The sequence below is a fragment of the Arachis stenosperma genome, chromosome 8, assembly GCF_014773155.1.
Source record: "Arachis stenosperma cultivar V10309 chromosome 8, arast.V10309.gnm1.PFL2, whole genome shotgun sequence".
NCBI lineage: Eukaryota > Viridiplantae > Streptophyta > Magnoliopsida > Fabales > Fabaceae > Arachis > Arachis stenosperma.
Genome location: NC_080384.1, coordinates 20,383,931 through 20,405,755, shown reverse-complemented (window position 1 = coordinate 20,405,755; position 21,825 = coordinate 20,383,931). Strand labels below are relative to the sequence as shown.

At 31.5% G+C, this 21,825-nt stretch overlaps 3 protein-coding genes across 3 annotated transcripts; 1 reads left to right on the top strand and 2 right to left on the bottom strand.

Annotated features, from left to right (window-relative positions):
- The first annotated feature begins 4,175 nt into the window (after positions 1–4,175).
- LOC130945080 (NDR1/HIN1-like protein 13) lies at positions 4,176–5,537 on the top strand. Its single transcript, XM_057873747.1, has one exon. It carries the CDS (start codon positions 4,340–4,342, stop codon positions 5,126–5,128), a length of 789 nt encoding a protein of 262 aa, XP_057729730.1. The 5' UTR covers positions 4,176–4,339; the 3' UTR covers positions 5,129–5,537.
- A 7,304-nt stretch (positions 5,538–12,841) lies between these two features.
- On the bottom strand, positions 12,842–15,339 carry LOC130946875 (acyl-lipid (9-3)-desaturase-like). Its single transcript, XM_057875758.1, has one exon. It carries the CDS (start codon positions 14,472–14,474, stop codon positions 13,116–13,118), a length of 1,359 nt encoding a protein of 452 aa, XP_057731741.1. The 5' UTR covers positions 14,475–15,339; the 3' UTR covers positions 12,842–13,115.
- Positions 15,340–16,135: 796 nt separating this feature from the next.
- LOC130946874 (ATP-dependent zinc metalloprotease FTSH 4, mitochondrial-like) lies at positions 16,136–21,618 on the bottom strand. Its single transcript, XM_057875757.1, has 7 exons — positions 21,461–21,618; positions 20,789–20,876; positions 20,262–20,525; positions 18,990–19,226; positions 18,766–18,890; positions 17,657–18,133; positions 16,136–17,298 (listed from the first exon to the last, which is right to left on the bottom strand). Exons 1-7 carry the CDS (start codon positions 21,485–21,487, stop codon positions 16,405–16,407), a joined length of 2,112 nt encoding a protein of 703 aa, XP_057731740.1. The 5' UTR covers positions 21,488–21,618; the 3' UTR covers positions 16,136–16,404.
- Between the last annotated feature and the right edge of the window lie 207 nt (positions 21,619–21,825).

Below are 21,825 nucleotides of genomic sequence, written 5' to 3'. Positions count from 1 at the left end.
AAAATTTAACAAAAACAAACATTTAAAATATGATAAAAATAAATATTTAAAATGATTGTACAAAAAATTTTAAAAATAATTCGAAGAAGAGAAATGTAAAGAGAAAAGTAGCATATATATTATATAGAGAGAGATCGTGGAAAGAAAAAAAAAGCGCAAAAAAGAGAAAAAAAAGAAGTAAAAAAAATAATAAGATGCCTATTTTTTAAGCATAAAACTATATCAAAATTTTTTATAAAATTAATTGCTTAGCTGGGGTATGTTTAAAATGAGTACAACAATTATGTGTTTATTGGATACGTCACATTTATATAGACAATTAGAGCATTTATGGACTCTAATAAATACAGAATATTTTAGTACATAAATAAATGATTTAAATGACAATACTTTAATACGCAATACTTTAAATGACAACGGAATCTTTTATTCTTAAATAATTAAATATAAAATATATAAATAAAAAATATGAGTATTTTTTATTCAATAAAATTAATTATTATACAATAAAATTTATAATATTAAAAAACTATATTAAAATAAAAATTTATAAATTGTAACATAAAAAATAAAATAATTAAAATTTTATTTTATGTTATTTGACAAATAATTAGATTATTATATTAAAAAATTTATTAATTAACTAATTTTATTAAAGATATTATTATATAAAATAATTTTTCATCAAAATATTTCAAAAATATAATTTATTTAAAATATTATATATAATACATAAAAATATTAACCCTTTTTTTTCAATTTTTTTAGAAAAATAGAATAAAAATAATATAATTTTAAATACATCCCAATCACATTATATATTTATTTATATTAGTAAGACCTAAACTAATCAAATTTATGTAATTAAAAATATAAAACATATAAATACAAAAAAATATATTTTTTATTTATTAAAATTAAACATTTAAAGTTTCATATATATAATATTTAAAATTATATATTTATAATAAGATATTTTTTATTTTTATTATTTTTAAGTATTTTTTATTGTTTTAGTTAAATTTTTTATTCTCTAATTCAACCACATATATATATATATATGTGTATGTGTATGTGTGAAAAATTAGTGTAAATGTCATAATATTTTTAAAATACTTTTATTTTTTTGTATTTATATGTTTTATATTTTTAATTACGTAAGCTTGATTAATTTAGGTCTCACTAATATAAATAAATATGTAATATGATAGACATGTTTTTAAAATTATATTATTTATTCCATTTTTCTAAAAAAAATTGAAAAAAAAAGTTAATATTTTCATGTATCATATATAATATTTTAACTAAATTATATTTTTAAAATATTTTGATGAAAAATTATATTATATAATAATATCTTTAATAAAATTAGTTAGTTAATAAATTTTGAATATAATAATTTAATTATTTGTCAAGTAATATAAAATAAAATTTTAATTATTTTATATTTTTATGTTACAGTTTAAAATTTATTTTAATATAATTTTTTAATATCATAAAAAATTTTTGCATAATAATTAATCTTATTGAATAAAGAATACTAATATTTTTTTATTTATATGTTTTATATTTAATTATGTAAGAATAAAAGATTCTGTTATCCTTTAAAGTATTGTCATTTAAAATATTTATTTATGAGAAATTCTCCACATAAAAGCGTTTTTTTATACAAGTCTTTACAAGTGCACATTCTTCTTCTTCGTGCGCACGTTCTTCTTCCTCTTCCTCTTCTTCTTTTTTTTCTTTCGTTTCTTGCCTTCTCTTTCTCCTTCTTCAACCATTACTGTACGTTTTTACTGCACCTCCTTCTTCTTCTTGCTGCACGTTCTTCTTCCTCTTCCTTTTCTTCTTCTTCTTTTTTTCGTTTCTTGCCTTCTCTTTCTCCTTCTTCAACCGTTACTCACTGCACCTTCTTCTTCTTCTTCTTGTGCACGTTCTTCTTTCGTTTCTTGCCTTCTTTTTCTCATTCTTCATTTACGTGCTTTTCTCTCTGTTTTTTTTTTTCATTATTCTCGATTTTCATTATTTGTTAACATCAAGCTCTGAATCATTTTTGAAGAAGAAGAAGCAGCAGAAGATGAGGAGAAGAAAGAGAAAGAGTTCTGAATTATACATAAGGTGTACTTCAACGAATTTTGGGTGTATTTCTTAAATCCTTTGGGAGTAGTTTTTGTAATCCTTTGAGTGTATTTCTGTAATCGTTTGAGTGTATTTCTGAAGTTCCATTATCTTCAAATTTGGCAAGAAACTCGTTTTCATGGAGGAAGAAGAAGAAGAGTCGTTTATAATGCATGGTAAGTAGCGCGCTTTGAAAACAGGAAATGGTTGAATAACGTGCGTTTATTTACTCTTAAATGTGGGAGTATAATGCGTGTTTTTTGTTGGACTTGTACCAACTTATAAGACTTGTAAGCACTTATATGTATAGCAGACCTCTTTATTTATGTACTAAAATATTCTGTATTTATTAAAATTTATCAATGCTCTTTCTTTATATTAGTATTTAATTTTCATCTAATCAAATATAATGATTTATATAAATATAACGTATTCAATAAACACATTATTATTATGCTCATTTTAGACATACGGTTAGCTGCATATAAAATTGACTGCTTAAACTTTTCGAATTCGAAAATAATGACTTGATAACAAAAGATAGTGTACAGGTCATTGTTTAAGGAACTTTCGATTTTGCTACGGATGATGCATCATACATTTACTCAAAACTTTCCTATTTAATACTAAAATTGTTTTCATATTTTAACTTAATTTTTGTTGCTCATGTTTTTTTTTTCTTATGACTTCGGATTGAATTTTGAAGGTTATACCTGCTGAACATGCGCTGTTATAATTTATATGTTAATTAAAATCTTTTTAAATTTAATATTTTTCTTGATGATATATAACTAGTATATGATATATAGTTAATTGGACAATACACACATGACACAATATTAGTAGCACCATTTAATTTAAAAATCCTATTAATAGAAATAAATAATTGAACAACAGTAAAAAATACACTAACAATAGTAGTATTAAAAGTTAAAGATAAAGTAACATTTTTGTTTTTAATATTTGTAATTTTGTTTTTAATTTTTTTTATTTTATTAACATGATCTCTAAACATTAATTTTATATAAAATATTAGAAACTAAATTAAAAATTTTTTAGATATAATTTTGATACAAATAAAAAATATTAAAATTAAAATCAAATATTAAAAATATTAAAAAAATCGTAATCGTTAAGGAGGAAAAAATATAATTTAGCTAAAGTTAAAATTAGTAATATCTTACAATAGTAAGTGGACAATGATACGATGTGTCAATACATGTAAAAGTACTGCGTTATGAGACATGGTTGTACGTTTGCTCAAAAGCCAAAGCCTGGGAAGAAAAAATTGACATATATATATGGTGGAAAAACGTGTGGCCACAAGAGATTGGATTAGGGCTTGTAATTATTTTGCATATCCCAAGTTTTTCACTTTCAAATTGGACCATATGTTATGTTATTAACTCATTAATTGAGAGCTAATAAACATGAATTATTAGGGAGTGAATCCTTAATGGAGGTGGACCCAAGGTTCCTGAGAATTCACTCAATCACATGTTATGTTAAAAAGGCAGCAAGCCAGCAACCGACGTGTGTGTGTGCGGCTCTCAAATTTTAACACAACACAAATCTTGACTTCCGATCCAAGTTTTATTATTATTAATTAATTCATTATTACTACTATCAATTAGGGTAAAAACTCAAATGAAATCGACTTCACGTGAAGTTGATATCTCAAAGTCGTTAAATAAAAATTTAGTCAAATTAATCAAATTATTTAACGGTTCTCAGATATCAACTTCACATAAAATTGAATGCATCTGAGTTTTTACTATCAATTAAAGTAAAAATTCAAGTGAAATCGACTTTACGTAAAGTTAATACCTGAAAGCTGTTAGATAAAAATTTAGTCAAATTAATCAAATCATTTAAGAGCTATCAAGTATCAACTTCACGTGAAGTCGACTGCACCTGAGTTTTTACCATCAATTAATTACCCTCTCCTCCACACTAAAACGAAGGCTAACATAAAATATTAGACAATTAAGTATAAACAAGAGAGAATAAAAAAAGGGAAAAAGATTCCATAATTGGTGAGGTGGAAGCATCCTCTTTTGGTTCTGGGTACCTATCTCCACCTCTTCACTCTTCTTCTCCTTCGCTTCCATTCCATTCCATTCCTCCTTTTTCTCTCTACAAAGCTTGCTTCTTTTCTTTCAAACCCCATTACAACTCAACTCCTTCATCTCTCTCACTCACATTTTCCCTCGGTCAAAGAATGACGGAACCGGCTTCCAAACCCAACGGAAACGGCGCAATTAACGGAACCGCCGCAGCCCCAGCGGTTAACGGCAACCAAGGCCCAGTCAAATCCCAGCTCTACAACCCCAACCGCCAAGTCTATCGCCCACAGTCGCACTACCACCGCCGGCACCGCTCCGGTCGCAGCATCTGCTGCTGCTGCTGCTTCTGGACAATCCTCATCATCCTCGCCGCCGCACTCCTCGCCGCAATCGTAGGCGCCGCACTCTACGTTCTTTACCGGCCACACCAGCCGCAATTCTCCATCACCAACCTCCGCATTGCGAGGATGAACCTAACAACCTCCACTGACTCGCCCTCACACCTGACCACACTCTTCAACCTCACTCTCATCGCAAAGAACCCTAACAACCACCTTGTGTTCTTCTACGATCCGTTCACCGTGACGGCGCTGTCAGATTCCGTTTTCATTGGGAACGGGTCGCTAACAGCGTTTGAGTCCGACAAGAACAACCAGACGAGCTTGAGGGCGGTGGTGTCGGGGTCACAGGATCTGGACACGGAGTCGCTGAGCACCATGAGATCGGCACTGAAGAAGAAGAAGGGGTTCCCGGTGGTGATTCAGATGGACACCAAGGTGAAGATGAGAATGGAGTGGCTCAAGAGCAAGAAGGTTGGCATCAGAGTCACCTGCGATGGGATCAGGGGCACCGTCCCCGCCGGCAAGTCGCCGGCTGTTGCTTCCGTCATCGACTCCCAGTGTAAGGTTGATCTCAGAATCAAGATCTGGAAGTTCTCTTTTTAGTTTTCCTTCAGATTTTTATAAACTAAAAAAAAACCAAGTGTTTAATTTGATTGGTTTCATTATTATTGGTGATTCGTTGTTATGAGTAATCAATCCAATCATCAATGTCCCTATTTTTCTTTTATAATTTTAAAATTATTCTTTTTGTTGTCATAATTGCTTTTTTTTTTTTTTTAATAGAGAGGGGTTAATGGGTTGATTATGATGAGGGAATATATCATGCTTTGAGAATTGAAAAAGCTTAATCTGTAATGAAACCAAGAAAAAGTTGAAATTTGAGCTTGTTATATGAGATTTAGGGCAAAGCAAGTCCTAAATTTAGAAAATTTTCCCCCTTAATGCCATTGTAGTTTGTTGCTGTAATTTGCCTCAGAGTAATACAACTTGAAATTATATCTGGGTTTTGAAATCTAAATGCCTCTCTTATTTTTCTTAAAAAAAAAAAAAATCTAAACCCTTGAATTATTTAGTGAGACCTGTGACTCAACCTGTCTTGTCTAAAATTTACTGATTTAGGAGTGATTGTTCCTTATATTTATCACTTTAGTTTGTAGAAATGATGAAAATTCTCAATTACTTATTTATAGTCTTGAATGAGTTGGAATAGTACTAAAAAAAGAAAGAAAGAAAATGGATGAATTGAGAAAAAAATGAAAGCCACAAGCAATGAATCTTGCTTTGCTTGTTAAGTGAGCAGTTATTTCCATGTCTCTATTTTGTAATGGAAATCCATTAGTGTTATTATTTAATATTAAAGAAGAATTTAAAAGAATACAGTTCTTAATAGTAATACAGTGAAACACTGATGAGTCTAACTCACATTTTGACCTCAACAAAGATGGAAATATAGAAGAGAGGACTTTTATGGAGGTGATGTCAGTGACTGTATTGTATTAGATTTTGCTGTGAGAATTTTTCGATCTTCCAAGCAGAGCAGAATACAGAGTGTACTGAAATTGTTGTAAACTGGGGTTTAGATGATGAGATCAGGTGCTGTTCCATCCTTCTTGTGAAATTCAGCAACCTGTCCCACACTAAGTGCCACGTGCAATCTCGTTGTCCCAAATTGGATTTGATTCTCTCTTTTTCTGCTCTGTTACATTGCTGTTCTATAACAACAAAAACACTACAGTGCCATTGCAATTTCTCAATTTCACATTGTAAACAGAGGATTGAAACTGTTTCCACAGAAACAAATGTGAGAAGAAAATTAAAGATAAAAATTCAGGTGGAATCCACTTCACATGAAGTTGATAGGTGAAAGTCGTTAGATGATTTAACTGATTTGACTAAATTTCTATGCGTGAAGTCCACTTCACCTAAATTTCTACTAAAATTAAAAAGTAGTAAGAAAGTAAGAAACAATAGTGTCTTTTTCTTTTGTCTAGTGGCATGGTCAAATATTTTAATTTTAGGGGTTTGGGGCCAAAGCAGAGATCCCAAAAAATGTGCTCTTTGATCTGAGGGCAATGGGTCGTGGCCTGCAGTATGCTTCTTTTAATGGTTTCTATATTTTTCAGTTTTGGTCCTAATTAGATTTAAGCCTGTCCGTTGAGTAAAATTTAAATGGATATATAAATTAAAAAATAATGTTAAATCTATTTTTGATATTATTATATGTTATATATATTTTTTGTACATTGTATTTTGTATGAATTTATACGATAATACTTTTAGATACAATAGAAATAAGTATATAATATTTCAATAACTGAAAATAACCAGCAGTTTTTTAATTTTATTTTTCATAAATTACGACATTGTATATTTTCAACATTGTTATTATAATTAAATGATATTCAAAAACATAAAAGGTTGAAATGATAAAAAAAAAATTGTAAAAATATATATTTAACTATTCTAGAAAATTTATTTTTTAATATACAATGAGTCAATTATTTAACAAAATAAAAAAGATTTTAAATATAAAAATAATTATGTAAAATATTAGCAATAATATTTTATAGAATAAGACATATGATTATATAAAAAAGATTCAAGAAAAAGGTGTGAAGTGTATGTTAATTTAAATAGTAAATATGAGTAAAAATGAGTAAAAAAATAAAAGAATAAATTTTATGATTATGATTTGAGAATGAGTGAATCAGAGAGAATATATTGTGTATAGTTAACATAGTAACGAGTGAGAGTTAGTGATTATAATTAGTGAGAAAAATTAATACAATTGTAAATATTTTTAGAAACATTATAGATAGAAAAGAGAAGATAAAGAATAATTGTAAAGTGAATGTTAATTTATATAGAAAATATAAGAAGGAGTGAGTATAAAAAATAGGATGAATTATGTGTTTTATTATTTAATTTATATTTATTAAAAAATAACATTATTGATATTGAAATTATATAGTATCTTATATAAGTAAAGAGTGAGAGAATATGAAAAATATAGAGTAATTTAATGAAAAATAAATATCATAAGAATGAAAAATAAAATAAAGATGAATTTTAAGTTATAATTTTATATAGTAAATATAAGAAAGAATGAGTATAAAAGAAAATGATAAATTATATTTATATCTATTAAAGAAAAATAATATTAATATTAAAAGCATATAATGTCTTATATAAATATAAAGAGTAACAGAATATAAAACTTAGAGAATAACCTAAAAAAATATATACCATGAGAATGAAAAAAAAAAATCTTAAGTCATAATAATGAAACATATGAGAAGTATAAGCAAAATGATTAAAAAGTAATTCAATTGAAAATAAAAGAATTAAAAAATAATAGTAATAAGTAAATTGTGACAATTATTTATTTAAGTTGACATAACATCATATTAAAATGTTAAACTCTATTTTAATATATTATAAATTGATAGATAAATAGATAGATCCAACTCTTAGAAGTGAGAAATGAGAAAAGTTGAGTCACACCAAATTTAAATTAGCTTATTTAACAATTAAGTCTATCTATAAAACTGAAGTATGACTCATCAAAATACACAAATTGATTTAAACTCACTAATTATTTCAAATAACATCAACATAATATATATATAAAATAAACTATTTATTATGTAGTTTATATCTTCCAATAAAATCAGATGTAAAAAGTTTATTATGAAATTATATATCAAAATATTTTATTAATTTTTATAGTTTTATTAAATTTATAATTAAATTTTTATAATTTTTTTAATTGGATCCCTACATTACTTTTAGTTTTATATTTAGGTTTATTTTAGTGTAAAAAATATTAGAATTAACTGAATATTTCTTCACAAATAAAAAATATTTATAATTAAAAACTTAATTAGATCTTTGATCGTATGTATTTTAAAAAAATATTCTGTTAATTTTAATATTTTTACATGAAAATAATTTAATTACAAAATTAAAAACAGTATAGAAATTCAATTTAAAAATATATAAAAATCTAATTAAAAATTTAGTAAAACTATAAGAACTAACAACAGAATAATTAAACCTAAATTTTATTATATTTTAGTTTAATGCATTCAATTCACAATAAAATAAACAAAGATATTACAATTTTGATACGACAAAAATAAAAATTAATATACTATCATATATTTAACAAATATAAAGTTTATAATTATATGTGTTTAGGGTTATAATTTTTACTATAAATTAAAAATATAAAATACATAATATGTATTTTTAGCTAAATCCTTATAAAATGCAATCCTGATAACCAAGTGCACAATTCCCTTGACCGAATGATGTTTCTATGGAAGTTTATAGAGTAAAGTATCATTTTTGTTTCTAGTAAGTCTTATTTGTGTTCCTAATGTTTAAATCGTCCTATTTGTATCTCTAACGTTTATAAAAGTAATTCAATGTTATCCTATTATCAATTATACTAACAAATTAGATTATATTTTTCAATTATTCTCATTTGGATGTATTCATTCTCAATTATGTCTCACTTGGATGTGTTCGATTTTAATATTATACCCACTATTTGTGTTTAGATTCAATTATGTCCCTAGAAAAGTGAATTATGTAAATGTTGTAGGAATTAGTTTCAACTTTTGATGAGCTATTTTTCGGAATGGATCATTGATTCTATCCCAGACATTTGTATTTTAACTTCAAAAAGAGATTTTTAAAACTCAAACTAAAGCGTTCATGATGTATAATTGACGGCAGGATAACATTAAATCACTTTTACAAACGTTAGGGATACAAATAGGACGATTTAAACGGGATACAAATAGGATTTACTCCAAACGTTGGGGACAAAAACGATATTTTACTCAAGTTTATATTAGGGTAAAAACAAAGGTGCAGTCGACTTCACGTGAAGTTGATAATTGAGAATCGTTAGATGATTTAACTTATTTGACTAAATTTTCATCTAACGGCTCTCAACTATCAACTTTACAGTTGCACCTAAATTTTCACCTTATATTAGTCGTGCTGATCAAAAGTTTTTCTACAATTCGGGTATACGAAATAATTTATAAACTTTTATCCAGTGTTAAATATTATTTAAATATTATTTCACAAGATCTTATAAATTTTCACAAATAATTTCCAGAGTTCGTCCAAATCTACACAGAACCGTGCATTAGAATTGTTAGATGATTTGTAGAATTCCAATTGCCAAAAAAAAAAGAAAAAAATCCCGTCCCTACCCTACTCCACACATCATATGTAACACTCTTGATCCTGATCACATTTAATTTAACCAAACACAATGGCAATAAAAACGAGCTACACAGAAATTGAACAGTCTCAGGTCGAAATCAACAGATATTAATTCCATTTCAACATTGGAAATCAGAAATTAAACAAAGGTAGCACACAACAACTATAATAAGTGTATGCAAGTGATTTGATCATTTATCAGCATCAAATGAAGCGCATGACAGTGATGGGGTGTCTTAATTTGGTGCACGTGCTTACGATGGCTACACCGATCCCACTTGCCTCTATCAAGTATGCTCTTTCTCTCAATTCCATTTCTTTTATTTTCGTTTTTTCTTCCCACCCACGATTACCTATCTAGAATCTTATTAGTGATGAATACCAGATTTTGTTGTCTCCACTTTCAAATTCCTATTCTATAAGTTTGTTTACGGACAGGACACTGGAATAAAGACGTGTTTAACAGATGAAATATAAATAAAGATATTATATTTAGAATATAAAAATATTAAATTTTGTGTTTCTGTCTTTTAAGGTTTCCTTTAGTTGATGTATACAATAAAATATAGATATAAAGACATAAACATAAAAAACATGGACATAAAATATATGTTTATGTATTATGTTTAGTAAAAATAAAAAATAAGATGCACATATTTAAAAAGACTGAATTATCTTTTATTCAATTCCAAGTTTTACTATCATCATTATACATCCATTACCTTAAACACTGCATATCATAACTATTAAATTTTTTATTTCTTCTAATATTTTTATTTCTTCTAATATCATCTTAAATAATTATTTAAATATTAAATATATAATTTTTTTAAAAAAGTAGAAAATTAAAGCTCAAAATTTAAATAAACAAAAAAATTAAATGTATAATATTTTTTTAAAGAAAATAGAAAGATAAATTTAATTGTAAAATTTAAAAAAAGAAGATGAAAAAGAAAAGTTTAGAAAGATAAGAGGACAAATTTTAAAAATGGAATAACGGTAAAAAAGTAAAAAATTAATGTCTCACAAATTGTGTCTTGGTGTCTCACCAAATTAGAGGTACATAAATTTAATATTTTCGTGTCCATCTATGTCTTTCCGTGTCCTTCAAAAATCTATATTTCACCAAACATGAATGTTAACTTAACACTACCTTATATTTTATCTTTATTATTTTGTCTTCTTCTATTTTCAGAACAAACCAGCCAGCCTATATGTATTGTATAATTTTCATCATTAGAAATAAAAAGATAGCTTTGTGATCTCTTTTTGTTACCGAAAATATAAAATATTTATTTTTTGTATAAACCTACAATTATTTTAGTTGTTAATTACGTGGGAGAGGGAGAAATTAAATGGGTCTGGATGATTGTGACCCTAAAAGCAAGGGGAGAACGAACCAAGTTGGTTGTGGCTCTTGTAATGTGATGGTCCATGCAAATCATTTGCCGCTGCTACTACACAGTCAATTAAATGATTGAAAGAATTTTGTTTCGGATGCATTATTATTATTGAAGAAGCAAAGTAATAACGTTTGTATTGTGATCAAAGAAACATGAACATGACGCCCTTCAATTATTGGCTGGACTGTCTCAATCAACTTACTATATTGCTAGTGTTGTTTTCATTGCCAGCTCTAGGACCTTTGTTTATAAGTACTTTTCTTTGGCTTAATTAGTTTATTCCTTAATCAAGCATTCAAGCACTCAGATCATAAATTCAATATATTTTAATGGGGGTTAAAACAGTGCAGTAGGTGTAAATGGGATTTTTGTTGTGGTCCTAGATCTATGGAGCTTTATTTGTTTCAGAATCTGACTTAAGCTACGGTAATCTACAACAACTTACCACTCAATTTAAGTCGTTTTTTGAACATTAGTAGGATTCAATGCAAAATATTAAACACTTCTAGATAAGAGGTGGTTGTTTGGAATTTGGATTCTCTGACGTTTGAATTTTACTTTAGAGAGTAAAGTGTAATCTCTCATTATTTATTTTATAGGTGGGACCAAGAATAAATATGAGAGAGAAATTAATCAAGAGTAGAAAATCATATTTTACTCTCTAAAGTATAAATTTAAATTTTAGATGATCCCAATTCGATTGTTTGAGATGATCAAAATTAAAATAGTTTTTAACTAAAGGATCTGGCTAATGTATTTGTTAAGGTGTTAAATGTATAAATTTTGTATTAGAAGACTAAAAGTTTCAAAATATGTTGTATAAAATGATTAAATTTTCTTAACATAAGTAACTTTATTAAAAAAATATTAATTAAAAGCTTCTCATAGGATTGTAGCTTTTAAATTTAGATAATTATTTTCATGAAGACATTTTTATATAAAGATATTGTTGTAAATAATTAGATGAATTAGTTAAATATATTCAATCAAATATATCTAACCGTTCACAATATCATCTTCACGTGAAGATGTCTTCCCAGAATTAACCATCTTAAATTTAAACGTGTTTTTACTCTCCCTAAATTGAAAGTCTTCTGATACTGCTAAGTTCTAAGGAATTCTTTTTTAATTTATACTAACCAAAAATTCCATTATGAGCCAATTATTAATAGTTGATTATAAGCATGGCTGGATCGGATCTAAGGAATTCATAAATCATGATTGAGCCTTTTTTTTTTTTTGGTCAGGGATGATTTAGCTTTATGAAGAGCCGAGTGTATTTTTTTTTTTCTCCGGGTAAACCAAGTCTATATCTATAGTTTGGGCCTTTGTTTTCAAGGAGAGTGCTAAACGGCCATATATCTATGAAATAATGGATTGCATAATTCATATTGGTCTTAATTGCTGCTTATTAGAATTAGTAGTTGGTTTCAGTTAGCTCTATTCATATTGAAATGTAACCGTTGTATTCATTGTGAATTAAATTACACCATCCATCAAGTGTTGGGTGTAAAACAATATAAGTACGAAAATTAACATAATTGTTGCGACAATTAATTAATGCTAAATAAGACTCTGGCTGTTTTTTTTTTGTCTCTCCAGCATTACCTATAATAGTATTCGTATCTATAAATGAATTGGCACCCTCCAAAAAACCACATAATTTCCGAAACTACGTAGGAAACTACTTAATACTTAACTCACCCACACATGATTTGCTATAAGACAAAAAGGGACCCAGAATCAATTTAGAGGAAAATGTAATTATTAATGGATCACATAGTAAATTGGATCCAACAAACTAAACTAGACAATGAATGATGAGTAGTAGTATTCAGCATTTCATTGTCTAAAGGGATTAAAGGAAACTTAATTGGAAATACAAAATACCAATAATTAACAACTGAAACTTAACAAAACAATGTGTAGAAGAATTTTTCCATTCATCCATGAGTGTTAACGGCTTCCCAAACCAAGTTCTTGGGAATGGGATTGGAAAGGTTTCTAGCCTGCAATGCTGCATCCTTGAGTGTGTTAAGTGTTAGCACATTGGCTTTCCAAAATGAGACATGGTTGTAAGGCAATCCATGCTTCTTGCAAAGTTCCTTCACAAGAGGTGAAATGCTCCTCAGATGGCACCGCGGCAGCCGCGGAAACAGGTGGTGCTCCACCTGGAACTGCAGTCCACCATGGAACCAGTCCATCCAAGGAGAGCAATCCACATTGAGTGTCCCAATTGTCTGCTTCTCAAACCAATCACTGCTTCTTGGTGGCCCAACATACACACTTGAAGAGAAATGGTTCAAACAGAACTGAACATGCTGTATCCCAGTCACAGCAAAACTTGCAATCACAAACACTATTCTTTCTCCCCAATTTGGTAAGAATGAAACCAAAAGAGGGTACCAAATCCAGAAAACAAGCATCCCTAAAATCTCTTGAACCCTGTTTGGTACCTTCCTATTGGAAAACAACAAGAAGAAAGATTGTGCAAACAAATTGAGCCTAGCAAAGCACATTACAGGGTAAAATGTGAAGTGCTGATAGCTCACCAAGAACCTAGCAACACAATCAAAGTTCAATTTCCTATCATAGAAGCAAGAAGTAATGGAATTGAAGAACTTGGAAGATACCACAAAGAAAGGAATGTGCTGAAGATCCGGATCATGATCAAGGCTATTGCAAGCAATGTGGTGAGCATTGTGGTTCCACTTCCACCACCCAATACTAATCCCAGCAAGGCAATTCCCGGAGAGAATTTGCGCGAAACGGTTGAAACGCTGCGTCGTCATGACCTGGTAGTGGCCGGAATCATGTCCAATCCAACCACTCTGAATCCAAAAGAATCCCATTAGGCCACCACAACAGACATGCACCAAAGGGCTGCTAGAACAGAACACGCCATAGACACTGGAACAGAATAGCACTGCCATGAGCAGCATTGTGAAGAAGACAGTGTGTCCCTTGGTATCAAACATCCCCATTGCTGTGAAGTGGGACAAGAGCTTCCTATAGTCTCCAGAGACCTGGGAGACGGCATAGTCTTGGAGATAGTACCCTGTGAAGAATTTGTGAAGGTGTTGGGAGGCTGCAAGGGGATGGTAGGCGAGGAACGCGTCTGTGGCGTCTTGGCCGGCGAGGTTAAGCAATGGAAGGTCACCTCCAGGGTGGTGTTTGGCCCAGTTGGTTACATTGTAGATCTTTCCATGGATTGAGATCCAAAGATCCTCTATCTTGTTGTGTTTGCTGAGTTCTTCAAGTGAAATGCTGCACTTTCTGGTGGATTTTACCTCACCAGCCATTGGTAATGTGTGTGTGTGTGTGTTTGTGTATGATTATGAATGCTATGTAGCCAACCAGGATTGGAGTTTGGATTGGATAGAATAGAGAATACAAGAGAGGTGGGAATGCAATGAAAAGTGCCAGCTACCACTCCTCAAAATGATTCCAACCAATAGTACTTAAGAATTTCATTAAAAGAGAAATGTTATTTTGTATGTTGTGTAGCATAGCCAATAAATGTAATAAGGTGTCACCTGAAAAGCAAGGAAGTTTCGCCACAATGGAATGGAGGTAAAAAATGAACCTCAGCCAATAAAAAATGAACCGTATTACATTTATCTAATTCAAGCTTTCAGAAGATGCCACATAGAGATGCTTCAGCCACACATTACACTGGAAATATCTAACATTGTTATATATAGGCCCATCATTTGTCTGAACCTCAGCTTAATATTCTTTTCACTCTTCCTTGGTTTGATAAATTTGATTTAATACACATATACAAATTGAACTTTTGTAATGTGTATTTAACACTATACTATAAAATTTATCACACTATAACCATGTATTACTTGTCTATGACAGTAAAACAAAAATGAATTTCATGAATAATTTAAATGCGACATAAACTGCACAAATTATTAGAAACAAAAACAATGGTATCATCCTACACGACCTTTAATTTGACTCACTGCAATACGGAGTCAACTTGAAGTAAATTAGTTCCAGTGGCTGAAGTTGAAGGAACAGCATCAGCCCTGAAAAATTGAATAAGCTACAATCTGCATGTTTCAATCCGGTAATGGTAATTTTGCTGCATGAATCACTTTTCCGGCTAAGATCCTACCAGAGCAAATTTTTTGTCAATAAGTATCGTAGTTTTGGAGCTCATAGTACCATTGTAGTAGTGAGTAGCAAGTCGAACTTCACTACTCATCCATGGCAGGCTTGACAGCAGCAACATCAACCAAGTTTGCAAGGTCAGCACCAGAGAACCCAGGTGTTACACGAGTCAGGATCATGATATCAAACTTATTCACTGATAAATAACTCCTACCTAATAATAGTCTGACCATCTGACCTGTCTAAATTCTGATTCATTCCTTGCTAATTGAAACACCGGTAATGCTAGGAAGACAAAAAAAAAATCAAAACTTGTTATATTTAGCATTCATTAATTATTACAGTAATTAATAAATGCTAAATAAAACAAATTCTGACTGATTTTGATTAATTTTTTTTGGTACCAAACATTAAACTACCGTTCTAGTTTCAAAAGACATCAAGATAACAATGTGATGTGTATTAACTATTGGTCGTCTTAAATTTCTTCCCTTTTAAATCCTTCCAATCATCCGATACAAGTTCCATTATGAACCATATGATTACATATTTTCCATGCAACCTACGATCGAACGGCTGGAATTTGGGAGCACTCCTGAGGAGGAGAAAACGCTAAAAGGAAGGGGACAGTGAAAAGAGTGAGGGGTGGATGTTGTCATTTACTAAGTAAAAGGCATTTGTGTAGGAAAGATTTTTCTTGTTTTCAGTTTTATCAAGAGACCTTAATCCCAGTTTTAAGAAGCAACTAATCACAACTTCAAGAGAAGCGGTGAAATTAGCTTTTTTTTCTCCTTGGATTCTCATTATAAGAAGAATCTTACCCAAACACAGTCACCGATACAAAACGTGTTTTTTATTTTTCCCACTGAAAAAGGTGATTAGGTTGGTAAGAAATGGAAAACAAACGGGCACTATATCAATGACAGCATTCTACGCTAGCTTTGACTCACTACAATATGGAATCAACTTGACCCAGATTACGAGTTCAATCCAGAGGCTGAAGCGGACGAAAATCAATCAACCCTGGGTAACAGAATAAACTACAATATGCACATGTAAATCTGGTAATAATTATTTTGGTGCATGTCTTACTCCGGCCTCTTCCTGCTAAGATCCCACTGGGGCAACACCTTGAGCCTTGGCCGCAGTCGCTGCCGCAGCGGCTGCAGCGGCTGCAGCAGCCGCAGCAGCTGGATTAGACCGTGAACTGCCTTGGTTTTCAACTGTTTGCGCTTGCTGTTGCTGATGGGAGTTAACATTTTCAAGCAAAGCCTTTATCTGATTCCCCGTGAGTGTCTCATGCTCCAGAAGAGCATTTGCAAGCGCATGAAGCTCCTTATTGTGGGTGGTTAGAATAGTTTTTGCATTGTTGTAAGCCGTCTCCAGCAAGTTCTTCACCTCTTTCTCAATAAGCAACCTAGTTTCCGAGCTCATGCTTCTCCCATCATCATTGTAGTTGTGGGTAACGAGTCCGACTTCACTACTCATACCATATTTGGTAACCATTGCCCTAGCCAACTTAGTTGCCTGAGAAAGATCTGAGGATGCACCAGAAGTAACTTCGCTTTCTCCAAAAATAAGCTCCTCAGCAACCCGACCTCCCATGCAAACATCAAGTCGGGCAAGCATCTGTTTTCGTGAGATACTGGTCTGATCCTTGTCAGGCAATTGATGAACCATACCAAGAGCCATCCCACGAGGAACTATAGTTGCCTTGTGAACAGGAAGTGCTCCATCTGTATGAATTGCCACTAAGGCATGACCACCCTCATGGAAAGCAGTCATCTTTCTTGACTCCTTGGATATAACAGCTGACTTGCGTTCACTTCCCATCATAATCTTGTCCTTTGCAAACTCTAAATCATTCATGGTTACAGCTTTAGCACCATCCATGGCAGCCTTGAGAGCAGCAACATTAACCAAGTTTGCAAGGTCAGCACCGGAGAACCCAGGTGTTCCACGAGCAATGATCATTAGATCGACATCATCAGCCTTCAGAACCTGTTTTAAATTGGAGAGAAAAAATCAGCATATACAATGTTTGATCACATCAGCAGTGAATATAAACCATAAAACAGAGTGCAGGAGGTCAAAAGGAGCATGTAAATGTTGAAGCAAAGTAGAAATGCTTTGGATTATTCATGGATCCACGATTGCAATTTTCACAGGTTTGCAATTCATGTTGGCAAAATCAACATGATCAGACAAACCTGATCATCAGTGAACAACTGGAATTTAAGGTACCATGCAAGAGCATTAGATCATGTGATGATCTTAAAAATCTTGCAATTTATATTTTGACATTCATAAAACAATCACTATCACATCTCACAAAATAAGTTAGGAGAAATATATTTACCTTTGACATGTGAGATTCCAAAATCTGTCGCCTTCCTTCTACATCTGGATTGGGGACAACAACATGACGATCAAACCGCCCAGGCCTCACCAATGCCTTATCTAATGACTGTGGAAAATTCGTAGCTGCAATCACAATTATGCCTTCATTTTGCTTGAATCCATCTAACTCAACAAGTAACTGATTTAAAGTCATCTTCATGTACATTTGATCCTTTGGGTTTCGGCTTCCTCCTATAGCATCAATCTCATCTATGAAGATTATACAAGGTGATCGCTTTTTTGCAGCAGCAAAAAGATCCCTCACCCTTCTTGCACCAACACCAACAAACATCTCTTCAAATTCACTTCCACTGCATGAGAAGAAAGGAACCCCAGCCTCTCCAGCAATAGCTCGTGCCAACATCGTTTTACCAGTGCCAGGTGGGCCAACAAGCAAAACGCCTTTTGGGAGCTTGCCGCCAAGACGAGTAAAGCGCTGTCACAATTGAAACAATTTGTCTAAATATAATCCAGGAAAAATACCATCATGTGTGGTCAGGAATGAAGTAGATAAAATACAACTTAGAGAATAAAGTCACACAATAAGAGTCAAACAGAATTAAGGTTCTTAATACACCTTTATAAGCACTCATGTCAACATATTACCCAACTGTATTTATTTGTTTGTTTATTCATTAATGATGGAGGTAGTAAAAACAAAATGGGAGACTTATTACAGTATGTGCTGAAACCACTTTCCTGTTTCTTCCATCACAAAGTGTCACGTAGATGTTTACTATGAAACAGCACTAGCAGATACAACCATTTTACCTTTGACAGAGTGAAAACTACAGTACCAAGGTACTTAACGAATAAAGTCAAAGGAGCATCAAATAGGAAACCTAATGCTTACTGCATCCAAAATATTTAGATATCATTATCCAAGGCAATAAATCTGATTCCTTTACAATATGTACCTAGTTTCTGTTCAACATGGGTACATCTTCTCATCAACAATATTAATGATTAAACTATTTTCACAATTACCAGAAAATTGGACATAAGTCAGTATCAGCAGCATATGTTTCTTAACATAAAAGTTTAAAATGTTAAAGGCAGAAAGTCAACCTTAGGATCTCGGAGGTAGTGCACAATTTCTTCCAGTTCAGCCTTTGCCTCATCAACACCTTTTACATCAGTAAACTTAGTACTTGACTCCACACTGGGTTGGACTTCTTCACTCATGCCAAGTCCTATAAAAGTGAAAGCAAATCAAAGAAGCCACTAGGCAAATTCAGATTCAATATTAAATTGGTCTGATCAACTGATAATCAACAATGATAAGGCAATACCTTTGCTAATTCCTTTATCCTCGATGAGTGCTCCTGCACCAGAGATCAAGAGAAAGACCACTAAAAGGGACCGAATTGTGCGCCACAGCTGCTCTTTGAAATTTGCACCTTCTGCTGCCACCATATGAATTGGGGCACTTGCAGTTCCAAGAATGCCATCTTTTGTAGGTTTTCCCACATTTCTAAGAGCAGAAAAACCTCCTATACTTTCTTCTTCCCTCAATGAACTAGACATACCTGAAAGTTCACACACATACCTCAGTTACAACTACTAATCTCTAAAATCAGCTAAAGAAACAAATGTTGAAACTCTAATGAAGTAAGAAGAGAAAAAACACATTTTAGATATGTATGCCATTGAAATGTTAATATATTGGAAAAATCAAAAGTAGCCTTTGTTTGTAATCTTCTATCATTTTCATAACTCATTTGAGTCACAGTCTTAACCCATCATTCTCCTTCCTGGCACTATATACAATGTATACAGAAGTAGTGACTGCAGGTTTGCAGCATTAAATCACAGATAAAAGGCAGACTCTAATATCATATATTTGTTTGATTAATAGAGGAAGACATTAATTGAGCTTAATAATCCCCAACAACCTATTTCTAGTCACATAATTTTTAAGAATTACAAAAAGGCATCACTTAATCTATATAGACAGCCTCATTTAAGGGAGAAAATGCTTACTTATTGACTCAAGTATTACATATATACAGTTATAACTGTTCCAATAGAAAAACTAGAACAAGCACTGAAATACTACAAATGAGTTCTAAATTTCAATGGAAGATGAATTGTAAACAAAACACATCCCATGCCTTCGATAAATCTTCCTTAGGAGACAACCAGGAAAAAAACGTACTCCTTTTCTGTAGAATAGTCACTACCCATGCATTACAACAACAACAACAACAAAGCCTTATCCCACTAGATGAGGTCGGCTACATGGATCAAACGACGTCAGTTCATCCTATCATGTATCATGTCTAAAGTGAAGCTTATGACATGTAGATCTCCTTTTACCACTCCATTATGATCAAAATTTCAATACTTCATCGCCACAAGTTTAACTGCTTGCTTGGAGGGGAAAAACTCCTTTATCAAGGTATAACATGTCATCAAACCACTATTGATGAGATATGTGACAAGAAGAAACTATTGATGAGATGTGACAAGAAGAAGAAGAAGATTGATGAGATATGTGACAAGAAGAAACTATTGATGAGATATGTGACAAGAAGAAGAAGCAGTTCTAGCCAATTAGGCACCTCTACGTAAGGTCTTCAGTAATTCACTTTCATCAAGCCGATCAACTTTGACTAATGCTTTAATGTATTCGGAAAGTGCCTCTGGATTAGTCTGCAGAGATGGTTGACTTTCAAATGCTCTAATCACAGCTTCGGGATCATTGCGACGATAAAGTTTTTTAAGATGAGCAACTTCACTGGCTTCATCTGCCTCACGTACTCGGCGAGCCAGATTGCCAACATAGCTGGACTGGAATCTCTCTTGGACACCAAAAAGCCTATTCCCTACAAAAATTTGAAACTATGTTCAACAAAAAACAGAAAGCTCCATACCAAAAGTAACATATTTTCCAGATACTTTAAACCTAGCATAATTAATTTTACAGCTAAAACAGAAGAAAACTAAAGAATTACAGAGAGAAAAACAATTTTGAAGGTTAAACCAATTAACCAAAAAGTAATATAGGTCAGGCATAAAATAGATACTCTACAAGAGCAAAGAACATGAACTGAAATATATGACTGATACAGGGTCAACGAATTCAAACCTGCACGGCCTTCAAACTTTACAATTGATAAATAACTCCTAGCCAACAAATTTTTTGCCAGTCTCAATTCTGATTGATTCTTTGCTATCTGTAAAAGAAATTAAAAATTAGCTGACAGATTAAAATGCAAGACACACATATAACAGATATCAATTATTCAATTGGCATCAATTACATATAAACCATAGCATATCAAAATCTCATGATGGTTAAGCGTGTCCATAGATGCAAACAAAACAAACTCTTAACAATCTTCGCATTTTGTAACTTGGCCAACAGTAAGGTTAAGCGTGTCTGAGCAGGGTAGAAAAAATTGTGGGATGGTTGAATTGAAAGTGCAAAAAGACAGCTTAAAGGGTGATTTTCCACCCTCCACCCTTTACCGAGCATCTCACGAGAGATAACAGAAACCCTCAATGCCAAGACAACGGTTCCCAATAAATCATTTCATTTCCATACTACCCCTCCAATACCGAATCACGGAATCCGCTTCAAGATTCAAACTTTTTAATAATAATACATTCAGGAGATCATAATAATGAATCAATAATCAATGTTAACAGAATTAGGGTTCTCGGAATAATGACTCAGAAAAAGAGCAATAGGGAAACAAGTTGACGTTGGGTTAAAAATTGATGGTGTGCAAGTTCTTTTATTGAGGAAACAAATTACCTGAGTTATCAAATGCCTCCACGCCATGAACGCACTAGTCTTGTGGTCGTTCTTCTTCTCTCCAGTTTTTTTTTTTTTTTCTTCTTCTTCTTCTCTGGACTGTGTCTCTTTTGGTCTTTACCTCCGAGCTAATCAGCTAATCAATTTTAGGCGTTCTTACAAAATGTCATCTTTGCCCTTTCTTGCATCCGATATAATATTTAGATTTTTTTATTTTTCCTAACGGCTTTTTTATTTTAATAAAAAATTATTTATTTTTTAATTTAGTTAGGAATAATAGAAATTATATTCTTTTGTATTATTTCGCAAGCCCTGACTACAACATTAGGGTACAAAGTAATTTCTCAATTCTCATGTAGTTACAG